The sequence below is a fragment of the Hypanus sabinus genome, chromosome 16 (assembly GCF_030144855.1).
Source record: "Hypanus sabinus isolate sHypSab1 chromosome 16, sHypSab1.hap1, whole genome shotgun sequence".
NCBI classification, from domain to species: domain Eukaryota; kingdom Metazoa; phylum Chordata; class Chondrichthyes; order Myliobatiformes; family Dasyatidae; genus Hypanus; species Hypanus sabinus.
In genome coordinates this window covers 1,992,722-2,005,300 of record NC_082721.1, presented here as the reverse complement: position 1 = coordinate 2,005,300, position 12,579 = coordinate 1,992,722, and the positions used below count along the sequence as shown (strand labels likewise).

The following is a 12,579-nucleotide window of genomic DNA, read 5'->3' as shown; positions in this document are numbered from 1 at the left end:
GACCGGAATAATGAGGAAAGGTTGAAAGTTAGGACTTCATTCCCTAGAACATAGAAGACTGAGGGGAGATTTGACAGAGGTATACAAAATTACAAGAAGTGTAAATAGGGTAAATGCAAGCAGGCTTTTTCCACTGAGGTTGGGTGGGACTACAACTAGAGGTCATGGGTTAAGAGTGAAAGGTGAAATATTTAAATGGAACATGAAGGGTAACTTTTTCACTCAGAGGATAGTGAGAATGTGGAATGAACTGCCAGAGCGAGTAGCGGATGCAGGGCCAATTTCAACATTTAAGAGAAATTTGGATAGGCACATGGATGGAGGGGTATGGGGGGCCTGGTCCAGGTGCAGGTCAATGGGACTAGGCAAATTAATGGTTTGGCACAGACTAGATGGGCTGAAAGCCCTGTTTCTGAGCTGTAGTATTCTATGACTCTGACTGACAAAGAAATACAATAGAATCCATGAAAAATGACACACAAACACTGACAAACAACATGAAAAGGAAGATATCATGCAAATACAAAAAACACAAATAATAATAAATAAATAACCAAACAAACAAACAAACAAATAAATAATACTGACAACATGAGTTGCAGAGTTGTTGAGAGTGAGTCTATATCTGGCCGTATCCACTATTTTTTGTAGGATTTTCCATTCAAGGGCATTGGTGTTTCCATACCAGGTAGTGATGCAGCCAGTTAATGTACTCTCCACCACACATCTATAGAAGTCTGTTGACATTTTAGATGTCATGCTGAATCTTCGCAAACGTCAACGGAAATAGAGGTGCTGCCCTGCTTGTTTGTAAATGCTCTTACATGCTGGGCCCAGGACAGGTCCCCTGAACTGATAACACTGAGGAATTTAGGGTTGCTCACCCTCCCAACTTTGAGGCTCTGCTGAGGATTGGCTCATGGACCTCTAATTTCCTCCTCCTGAAGTCAATAACCAGCTCCTTGATCTTGCTGACGTGGAACCATTCAGCCAGATTTTTAATCTCCCTCCTTATGCAGATTCATTACTACCTTGGATTCAGCCAACGGCAGTGGTGGCATTGTACAACATTGGAGCTGCTCTTAACCACACAGTCATAAGGCCATAAGACATAGGAGCAGAATTAGGCCATTTAGCCCATTGTGTCAGCCCTCAAAAACAGATTGTACAGGAATGTTCAGATGCCAGCTGCTGACAAGGAGACTGAGAAGATGGAGATCTCCAGTTAGTGTGAGACTCACATCTCTGCTTCGTGCAGCTGCTGTAACCATGCCAGGGTCCTTGTCATTGGGAGCCGTGCTAAGATCAACCATTGGAACCACCAGACCAGAAACCAACCTCAGGAGAACCTCATGCATAGGAAGTGGGACATTTGTGTCTGGTTCTGGGGAGTAAACATGTAAAGCTCAGCAGTTACCAATTGGAGATACCCAGAAAACAGCTAGATCTCATTATGAGAGCGGAGGTAGAGAAGATTAGTAATTTTAACATGGTCTTAACATTTCAGAGGATCTGTCCTGGAACCAGTATGTAACTATCACACATTAGTTAAAAGACCCTATTGTATCTGCCTTCACCACCATTGCCAGCAACCCATTCCAAGCACTCACCACTCTCTGCGTAAAAAACTTACCCCTGACATCTCCTCTGTATCTACTTCCAAGGGTGTAAAAATTGTGCCCTCTTGTGTTAGCCATTTCAACCCTGGGAAAAAGTCTCTGACTATCCACAGGATTAATGCCTCTCATCATCTTATACACCTCTATCAGGTCACCTCTCATCCTCTGTCACTCCAAGGAGAAAAGGCCGAGTTCACGCAACCTGTTTTCATAAGGCATGCTCTCCAATCCAGGCAACTTCCTTGTAAATCTCCTCTGCACCCTTTCTGTGGTTTCCACATCCTTCCTGTAGTGAGGCGACCAGAACTGAGCACAGTACTTCACGTGGGGTCTGACCAGGGTCCTATATAGCTGCAACATTACCTCTCAGCTCTTGAACTCAGTCCCACTGTTGTTGAAGGCCAATGCACTGTATGCCCTCTTAACCACACAGTCAACCTGCGCAGCAGCTTCGAGTGTCCTATGGACTCTGACCCCAAGATCCATCTGATCCTCCACACTGCCAAGAGTCTTACCATTAACACTATATTCTGCCATCATATTTGACCCACCAGAATGAACCACCTCACACTTATCTGGGTTGAATTCCATCTGCCACTTCTCAGCCCAGTTTTGCATCCTATTGATGTCCTGCTGTAACCTCTGACAGCCCTCCACACTATCCATAACACCTCCAACCTTTGTATCATCAGCAAATTTACTAACCCATCCCTCCACTTCTTCATTCAGGTCATTTATAAAAATCACAAAGAGAAGAGGTCCCAGAACAGATCCCTGAGACACACAATCTCCATGCAAAATATGACACGTCTACAACCACTCTTTGCCTTCTGTGAGCAATCCAAATCTGGATCCACAAAGCAAGATCCCCTTGGATCCCATGCCTCCTTTCTTTCTCAATAAGCCTTGCATGGGTACCTTATCAAATGCCTTGCTGAAATCCATAAACACTACATCTACTGCTCTACCTTCATCAATGTGTTTAGTCACATCCTCAAAAAATTCACTCAGGCTCATAAGGCACAACCTGCACTTGACAAAGCCATGCTGACTATTCCTAATCATATTATGCCTCTCCAAATGTTCATAAATCCTGCTTTTCAGGATCTTTTCTATCAACTTACCAACCATTGAAGTAAGACTCACTGGTCATAATTTCCTGGGCTACCTCTACTCACTTTCTTGAATAAGGGATCAAAATTTGCACCCCTCCAATCCTCTGGAGCCTCTCCTGTCCCCACTGCTGATGCAAAGATCATCACCAGAGGCTCAGCGATCTCCACCCTTGCCTCCCACAGCAGTCTGGGGCACATCTCACCCAGTCCCAGAGACTTATCCAACTTGATGCTTTTCAAAAGCTCCAGCACATCCTCTTTCTTAATATCTATATGCTCAAGCTTTTCAGTCCACTGTAAGTTATCCCTACAATTGCCAAGATTATTTTCCGTAGTGAATACTGAAGCAAAGTATTCATTAAGTATCTCTGCTATCTCCTCCAGTTCCGTACACACTTTTCCACTGTCACACTTGATTGGTCCTATTCTCTCACATCTTACCCTCTTGCTCTTCACATGCTTGTAGAATGCCTTGGGGTTTTCCTTAATCCTGTCCACTAAGGCCTTCTCATGGCCCCTTCTGGCTCTCATAATTTCATTCTTAAGCTCCTTCCTGCTGGCCTTATAATCTTCTAGATCTCTATCATTACCTAGTTTTTTGAACCTTTTGTAAGTTTTTCTTTTCTTCTTGACTAGATTTTCAACAGCCTTTGTACACCATGTGTCCTGTACCCTACCATCCTTTCCCTGTCTCATTGGAACGTACCTATGCAGAACACCACGCAAATATCCCCTGAAAATTTGCTACATTTCTGCCATACATTTCATTGAGAACATCTGTTCCCAATTTATGTTTCCAAGTTCCTGCCTGATAGCTTCATATTTCCCCTTACTCCAATTAAACGGTTTCCTAACTTGTCTGTTCCTATTCCTCTCCAATGTTATGGTAAAGGAGATAGAATTGTGATCACTGTCTCCAAAATGCTCTCCCACTGAGAGACCTGACACCTGACCAGGTTCATTTCCCAATACCAGATCAAGTAGAGCCTTTCCTCTTGTAGGCTTATCTACATATTGTGTCAGGAAACCTTTCTGAACACACCTAACAAACTCCTCCCCATCCAAACCCCTCGCTCTAGGGAGATGCCAATCAATATTTGGGAAATTAAAATCTCCCACTATGACAACCCTGTTATTATTACACCTTCCCAGAATCTATCTCTCTATCTGCTCCTTGATGTCCCTGTTACAATTGGATGGTCTATAAAAATATCCAGTAAAGTTATTGACCCCTTCCTGTACCTAACTTCCACCCACAGAGACTCTAGACAATCCCTCCATGACTTCTTCCTTTCCTGTAGCCGTGACACTATCTCTGATCAACAGTGCCACGCCCCCACCTCCTTTGCCTCCCTCCCCGTCCTTTCTGAAACATCTAAAGCCTGGCACTCTCAGTAACCATTCCTGCCCCTGAACCATCCAAGTCTCTGTAATGGCCACCACATCATAATTTCAAGTACTGATCCGTGCTCTAAGCTCATCTGCTTTGTTCATGATGCTTCTTGCATTAAAATAGACACACCTCAAACCTTCAGTCTGAGCATATCCCTTCTCTATCGCCTGCCTATCCACCCCTCTCGCACTGTCTCCAAGCTTTCTCTATCTGTGAGCTAACCTCCTCTCCCCCAGTCTCTTCAGTTCGGTTCCCTCCCCCCAACAATTCTAGTTTAGACTCTCTCCAGTAGCCTTAGGAAACCTCTCCGCCAGGATATTTGTCCCCCTCGGATTCAAGTGCAACCCCTCCTTTTTGTACAGGTCACTCCTGCCCTAAAAAAAGGTTGCAATGATCCAGAAATCTGAATCCCTGCCCCCTGCTCCAATCCTTCAGCCACGCATTTATCCTCCACCCCACTCTATTCTTATAATCACTGTCACGTGGCGCAGGCAGTAATCCCGAGATTAGTACCTTTGAGGTCCTGCTTCTCAACTTCCGTCCTAACTCCCTGTAGTCTGTTTTCAAGACCTCCTCCCTTTCCCTCCCTATGTGGTTGGTACCGATCTGTACCACGACCTCTGGCTGTTCACCTTCCCACTTCAGGAACCTGGCACCTGGGAGGCAAACTACCATCCGTGTTTCTTTCCTGCGACCTCAAGACAAGTTTTTCACAGTATCTTGGTACGTGTACCAATAAGAAACCAAAACTAATAGATTGCGGCTCCGATGCGTCAGAGGTGATCTGGAGGGTGTGAGTGTAACCCAGCGGGTCTGCACCGAACCCTAAACCCGAGATAGTTTGTATTAACCCGGGTCCTTCCCGAGATTCCAACCTTGGACGGGCTCTGCGTGGGAAAGTTGCCCCCCCCTCCCGACTCCATCGCTCCGGTATTTGGCTGGGGGTGGGGGGGGGGGGGGTGGATTAAGACAGACGGAACACGGAACCAGAAACTGCAATAAGAACTTTATTTGTTTTTTTTTGTTAACTTAATAAAACAGTGATTTCACGGAAGAATCCCCTCCATTCTGAGGGGTTTGATGTGCGTCGACTGGGCAGTGAAAAATCAACATTTGCCATGCTCGAGAACCTTCTGGAAACCCTCCAAACATTCCAAGATGGTACACAGTCAGGTGGTGTCCCGGGGAGTGTCGGTCTGAACCTCTGGAAGGTGGGAAGGAGGGGTTAGGAGTTTCTCTCCACCTCAAGTTCTCTCACGGCTGGTGTGAACCGCCGGATCTAGAAAACATCTCGCAAATCTCCGCGTGCAACTCCCAATCTATCCATCGGCCTCAGTCAGCGGCTCCCGTACAGAGCGAACCACCCTCTTCTATAAACATCTCCTCCCGTAACTCCCCTTCTTCCTATAACTCTCTCCTTCACCTGTAACTATACTCCTTTCCTAACTTTCCCTCTTCTTATAACCCTTCCCTCCACCCGTAACTCTCCATTCCTCCCGTAACTCTCTCCTTCACCTGTAACTATCCTCCTTTCCTAACTTTCCCTCTTCCTATAACCCTTCCCTCCACCCGTAACTCTCCCTTCCTCCGGTAACTCTCCCCTCCACCGGTAATTCCTCCTCCTTCCGTGACGTTCCAGTGAGGTTCTGATCCATTGACACGGGAGGAGATGTAAGGGGGGGGGTGGGAAGAGATGTAAGGGGGGGGGGTGGGAGGAGATGTAAGGGGGGGTGGGAAGAGATGTAAGGGGGGGTGGGAGGAGATGTAAGGGGGGGTGGGAGGAGATGTAAGGGGGGGTGGGAGGAGATGTAAGGGGGGTGGGAAGAGATGTAAGGGGGGGTGGGAGGAGATGTAAGGGGGGGTGGGAGGAGATGTAAGGGGGGGTGGGAGGAGATGTAAGGGGGGTGGGAGGAGATGTAAGGGGGGGAGGAGATGTAAGGGGGCTGGGAGGAGATGTAAGGGGGGGGGGTGGGAGGAGATGAGGACAGCGTGGAGAGGGGGGACGAGGAGGTTCTCATTCACCTGGGCTAGCGAGAATCGGGTTGTTGGTCGAACCGCGCCCCCGGTGCCAGAAGCCGATGGTGACCTTGCACAGTTTGCCCGACGCACCCCGGCATTAACCGGGTTCCACATGATACAAAAGGAAGAGAGACAGTGACTCTAAAGTCCGTTCGCACTGCGAAGAAACTTTCACTTTTAAAAATAAACACAAGGAAATTTAACCAAAAATGATCACTTTGTGAATCAGGCCAACGTTAAACAGAACACAACCGTCAAAGACCGGGATTCCCGGGAGAAATTTGTAGCGACCACGAGTGGTCAAGAAACTCAGGACTGCCCCCAGACACTTCCTCCACCGAGAGCTGAATTGTCGGACGCCCCCGGAGAGAGCTCTGTAGTGGAGTACCCTGGTCTTGAGGTGTCCCGCGAACCGCCGCCTTCCGTCCGGCGGGGTTTTTCCCCGTCTCGCATCTCGCCGCTGCTGGTGTGGGAGGGAGGTCTTTGCAGGGACCACTGTTCCGGCCGTGGGAAGCGCTCTCGAGGGTGCGTGCTCAGCCCCTCCCGCCCCCACCTTCCATCAGACGGGTGCTCCCCCGCCTGTCCTTTCACGATAAGTAAGTCTGGTGTTGGGTCGCCCCGAGCTGGGATTCCTCCCCCCACCCCCGCTGGTTGATGACGGCAGGAATGCATCCCCAAAGATGGCTACCCACCCCAGCATTGAGGTAGCTGGTCCGGTGGGCAGTGTCACTAGATTCATTCATTCCCCAGGCCCGCGCAGCTCCGGCGTTGCAGACCAGCGGCGGGTGGGTGAGTGGAGAGGGAGAGGTGCCCAGTGGTGAAGGACCATCAGCCTGGAGTTCAGGAACTCGCCTGGCCATTGGAGATCGATGCTCCGTCACGTTTCCCTGACGGGGAATTGAACCCGGAGAATGGCGGTGAATGCGGCGAATCCTAACCACTAGATCACCAGAGAACCGAGACACGGGGCAGGGGGTAGGAGGGGAACTGCCCCCAGTGACCCTGGAAAAGGGGCACCGAAGGTGTGTCCCCCAGCACGCAGAGGCCGCGGGAGGAGGCGGCGGGGAGTCGCGCCAGCCTGGTTCTCAGAGGGTTCGAGGTGGCGGACGGATCTTGCCCGGGGAACCGGGAGCGGGACCGGTAGCCGCCACTCAATCCGTCATCTCTGCCACCGGTCGGCCAGGCGCAGCCGCTTGGCGCTGAGACCGTCTTCGCACGATTGCGGCCGGCTCAGCACGATCGGGCATGGGAAGGTCTTGCCGTAATCCTTGGGGTCGTTGCAGGATCCGAGGTGCTGGAACAAGCCGCTGCCACCGCCGCCGCTCTCGCTGTGGGGGGAGGCCCGCTCCGACTTGACGCTGACCATCGGGAAGGACGGATGGGGCAGCTGGGAGGGGCTGCTGACCCTGTGGGTGGGGTGGAAAGAGAGGCAAAGGTTAGAACCCGAGGGGAATGGAGGAGGAGGGGGAGTGGGGGAAGGAGTGAGGGGCGAGTGAGGAAGTGGGTGAGTGAGGGAGGAAGGGAAGGGTGGTGGTGGAGCCTGGGATCGATTTATGTCCTTCCCTGGGAGAGTGCTCACTCCTTCCCTCGCTCCCTTCCTCTATCTTTCTCATCCCTTGCCCCTTCCCTCCATTGCACAAGCACTGGATCCCTTGCCCCCGGTTCCCCGGGCAAGTCGGCCACCTCAAACCCTCCAGGAAGTGCCACCTCAGTTGAATAGTGTCCCTCTCTTCTGGTATTGGCCTCTCTCTCGGATAGTGCTCCTTCCAGCACTCCCTCTCCGGTCCTCATTTTCCTTTCCCATAAACCTTAAACAGACTCCTGGATCAGATGACTGGGGAAGCCCCTGCAATTCTGAGTCAGTGGATCGGATGGTATCCGGGGCCTCTGGGCATCACTGTTTATGGAGAGATGGGGCCTTTGAACAGGTGGGATTTAGGATGAGTCAGGATGGAGACCATTGGCTGATTATCCCAGAGACCAACCATTGTAAATCATCAGGACTGATTTCCTGTTCATCACGTGTGAAATTACCATCCTCCACTTACTGAGTTTTGCCAAAAGATTTATCCTGCTGTTATCAACAGAGCACATTGTGGTTCAGCTGGTGGTCCTGTTTGTGGTGGTTGGTGGGCTGGAATTAGGTGCTGTAGGTTCCTCAGCTGAAACCACCAAATCCTACCCACACTCCCAACAAGTAGCAGGTATACTGGGCCACCAGACTCAAAAACAGTTACTTACCCCAAGCAGTAACAGCACATCCACCCACTAACCCATCCCTCCACACCCCAACCACCACTACTTTATCATTTCCTGTCAGTCACCTATGTACAGACACTCCTGTGCCCAGCGTCACTTTATGGACATCCAATCAATCTACGTATGTAAGCTATTTATGTATTTATATTTATTGTTTATTATTGTGTTCTTTATCTTATCGATCCAGAGTAACAATTATTTTGTTCTCCTATTCACTTGTGTATGGGAAATTGAACCTTGGAGTGAGCAGTCACTGTAGAGGTGTCTGGCTGAGGGTTTGACCTACCCAAGAGGGGGGTGTGCGGAGGGCTGAAGGTTGGCCTGGTGCTGATGAGGATGTTGTCGTAAGTGCCAGGTGGAGGCTTGGTCCTGATGTGCTGTCCCCGGTGGGTTGTACACAGACACTGGAGCGTTGTCAGGAAGTGAGTACCCTAGGAGACAGGAAAGACAGTTGTTGGTGAGGGTTTCCAGCAGTGGAACAATTTAAAGTCAAGTGAACTGTGACCTAGGAGAGTTTAACTAGAAGCCAGGCAGGAACTGGTAATACTGCCACGGACTGTCCCAAGCCCAGCTGTGAGAGGAGGAGGGTTGTGCATTGGGCTAGCAACCCCATCCCATAAAATCCGAGATCTAAAGAAAAGCCAACAGAAGCTCCGAAGACCTAATTCTGCTCCCATGTCACACAGCTCCACTGCGGACAGTCCCAAGCCGGGCTGTGAAAGGAGGGGGGTGGGTTATGGGGTTAGCAACTCCAACCCATAAAAACTCAGAGCTACAGAGACACCAGCAGAAGCACCGAAGACCTCATCCCTGGGGAGGAAGGATCTGACACCAAGAAGATGGGCTACACTTGGAGGCAATTTGAAATTGCCAACAATTTGCCAAGGAGAGAGGACTCCAGCGAGCCGTTTTTAGTGGCCTATGGCCAGTAGGGATGATGGGTTCTTAAGGAGAAGACAGAAATGGGATAAACACTTGAAACAGAAGAGATTCTGCACATGCTGGAAATTCAGAGCAAACTCAAACAAAATGCTGGAGGAAATCAGTAGGTCAGGCAGCATCTATGGAGAAGTACAAACTGTCAAGGTTTCAGGCTGAGACCCTTCACCGGGACTCTTTTTTTTACAGGATAAACATTTTGTGAAGGAAGAAGATTTAGTTAGTTCAAAATTCTCTGGAGAACATAACCCATTAAGATGCCACTGTTTGGGCATGATATGATCCTGGGAATGAAAGGGGTAACATGTGATGGCCCTAAGCCTGTACTCATGGGAGTTTAGAAGGAGGAGGGGGTATCTAATTGAAACCTACAGAATACTGAAAGGCCTACATGGAGTGGAAATGGAGAGGATGCTTCCTATAGTGGGGGAGTCTAGGACCAGAGGGCCCAGCCTCAGAACACAAACAATCCCTTTAGAACAGAGATGAGGAGGAATTTTTTTTTAGCCAGAGGATGATGAATCTGTGGAATTCTTTGCCATAGATGGCTGTGGAGGCCAAGTCATTGGGTATATTTAAAGCAGAGTGTAATAGGTTCTTGATTAGTCAAGGCGTCAAGGGTTTCAAGGAAAAGGCAGGAGAATGGGGTTCCAATGGATAATAACGTTCAAAATAAAATTTATTATCAGGATACACACATGTCAACACCTACAACCATGAGATTCTTTTTCTGCGGGCATACTTAGCGAATCTATAGAACAGTATCTGTAAACAGGATCAATGGTCAACACTCTGTGTAAGTGCAGACATAAATAAATGTAATAAATAACAAGCATGAAATAACAAGATAAAGAGTCCTTAAATGACTAAAGTTGTCCCCTTTTGTTCAAGAGCATGAGGGTTGAGGGGTAGTAACTGTTCTTGAACCAGCTGGTAATAAACAGCCAAGATGAAATATCAGCAGACTCAATGGGCCAAATGGCCTATTTATGCTCCCATGTCTTATGGTCTTCTGGATATTAAATTAGACTATTCGCTCTCTCTGCTGGAACTGAAAAGCTCTGCCAGTACCAGGCTGCACACAAGAGGAGCTCCTCCTGATCCAGCCAGTATTATTTTCCCCCCACAGATTCTGCTTGACCCAGAGTTCTCCAGCAGGTTCAGTCAACAGCTCTGAAAGACAGGACTTGGGAGGGCACCAGCTTGCGGTTCTGGTCTCCTATTACAGCACTGAGGGTCCAGCTGATACATACTTGAATGGAAAATCCTGCAAAAAGAAGTGGAAATGGCCCATCACGTGTAAAACCTTCACCACCATTGAGCACGTTAACAAGGAGCGCTGTCACACGAACACAGCATCCATCATCAAGGACCCCCACCATCCAAGGCCACACTCTCTTCTTGCTGCTGCTATCAGGAAGGAGGTCCAGGAGCCTCAGGATTCACACCACCAGGTTCAACAAAAGTTATTACTCCTCAACCATTAGGCTTAGATCAAAGGTGATAATGCCACTCAACTTCACTTACCCCATCCCTGAAATGTTCCCACAACCTATGCACTCACTTTCAAGGACTCCATCTCAAGTTCTGAATATTTATTGCTTATTTATTATTTCTTTTTTTCATTTTTGTATTTGCAGTTTGTTATCTTTTGCACATTAGTTGTTTGTCTGCCTTGTGTGTAGTCTTTCAATGATTCTATTGTGTTTCTTTGTACTTACTGTAAATGCCTGCAAGAAAATTAATCTCAGGTTTGTATCTGCTGTGTTTGGGACTGACCTCATATGGCCACAAGGTGGCAGCACTACACTGTGACATGGGACTCAGCTGAGATCAGCAGACTCCATGCTCTCTGATGCAGTAATTAACCACTTCTTGGTCTGTGAGACTCATCAAGCGTGCCCTTCACAAACACCTCCCTTTGCTTCAGCCCAAAATGTTTCTCTGCACGAACGGACACAATTCCAAAATTGTGGGATCATGCTTTTGGAAGAGCAAGGAAGTGTGTGTCCTTTTCTCTTTGTCATGGGACAGTGTAGATAGAGGGAGCTTCGCTAGGTGTCTGACCTCAGGACATTGTGATGGGACGGTGTGGTGGGAGTTTCACTGTGTGCCTGGCCCCAGGAGTGTGTGAAGGGATGGTGTGGAGTGAGCACCCACTCTGTGTCTGACCTCAGGACATTGTGATGGGACGGTGTGGTGGGAGTTTCACTGTGTGCCTGGCCCCAGGAGTGTGTGAAGGGATGGTGTGGAGTGAGCACCCACTCTGTGTCTGACCTCAGGACATTGTGATGGGACGGTGTGGTGGGAGTTTCACTCTGTATCTAACCTGTACCATAGTGATGACTGAGGGATAGTATAGAGGGTGCTTCACTCTGTGTCTAACCCAAGCCCTGGTGATAACTGAGGGAAGGTATTGAGGGAGCTTCACTCTATAGAAACCAGTAACCTTCAAATTCATGTTTATAAACCTGTCAACAAGGAGAATAAAATTATAACTAATTTGAATACCCAAGCCACACTAAACAGCCAACATTCTTACCGGTGACAGCGCTGGAGTAACCTCCCAGCCCATGGCCAGTTACACCAGGGTTTGCCATGGTAACCATCAACGAGCTGGGATGACCAGTTGATGTATTTGTTCTCTGATGGGGGGGGGGGGGGGGAGAGAGAAAGAGAAAATGGTACGTTAGATCCATAAATTATAGAATAATTACGTTTTCTGTTTACATTCGTGTGATAATTTCTGTCCATTGTGGTGAGTGAAGAAACACTTTATGGTGCAAGTTGTAAGATCAGGTTTGATTCCCACTGTTGCCTATAAGGAGTCTATGTATTCTCCCCATGACCATGTGGGTTTCCTCCAGGTGCTAGTTTCCTCCCATGTACATGTGATAAATAAATCTAATCTTTAAACTGTTTCCAATATTTCCACAATACAAATGACCTATCCGGTCACTCACACAGTTGACACCAGAAAAGTCACTCATCTTTGCCATGCCCAGTTCTGACGAATGGTTATCAATCTGATCTGTTTCTTCCTTCCCATAGATACTGCCCGACCAACCAGTATTTCCTCTACTTTCTCAGTTCACTGCTGCCATAGTTGGGGTAAAACCCGTCATAAATCACACATTAGTCTGCTGTATCAAACAGCTTCAGTTTGAGCCTTGTACTGATTTTTGGTTCAGTGTGACATTGTGGAGAATGGTCTCCACAGTCTCAACAAAGTCCT

The 12,579-nt window shown here is 48.3% G+C and overlaps 1 protein-coding gene across 2 annotated transcripts in view; it reads right to left on the bottom strand.

The window, feature by feature from the left end:
* Positions 1-5,121: 5,121 nt before the first annotated feature.
* Positions 5,122-12,579, bottom strand: part of mef2b (myocyte enhancer factor 2b) — a 122,691-nt gene continuing 115,233 nt past the window's right edge. For both annotated transcript variants that reach the window (XM_059990955.1, XM_059990957.1), the window contains 4 exons: positions 11,887-11,989; positions 8,692-8,836; positions 6,150-7,552; positions 5,122-5,331 (listed from right to left, as the gene is read on the bottom strand). In XM_059990955.1, coding sequence (XP_059846938.1) covers positions 7,306-7,552; positions 8,692-8,836; positions 11,887-11,989 — 495 coding nt within the window. In that variant the 3' untranslated portion in view covers positions 5,122-5,331; positions 6,150-7,305. The remainder of the gene's footprint in view (positions 5,332-6,149; positions 7,553-8,691; positions 8,837-11,886; positions 11,990-12,579) is intronic.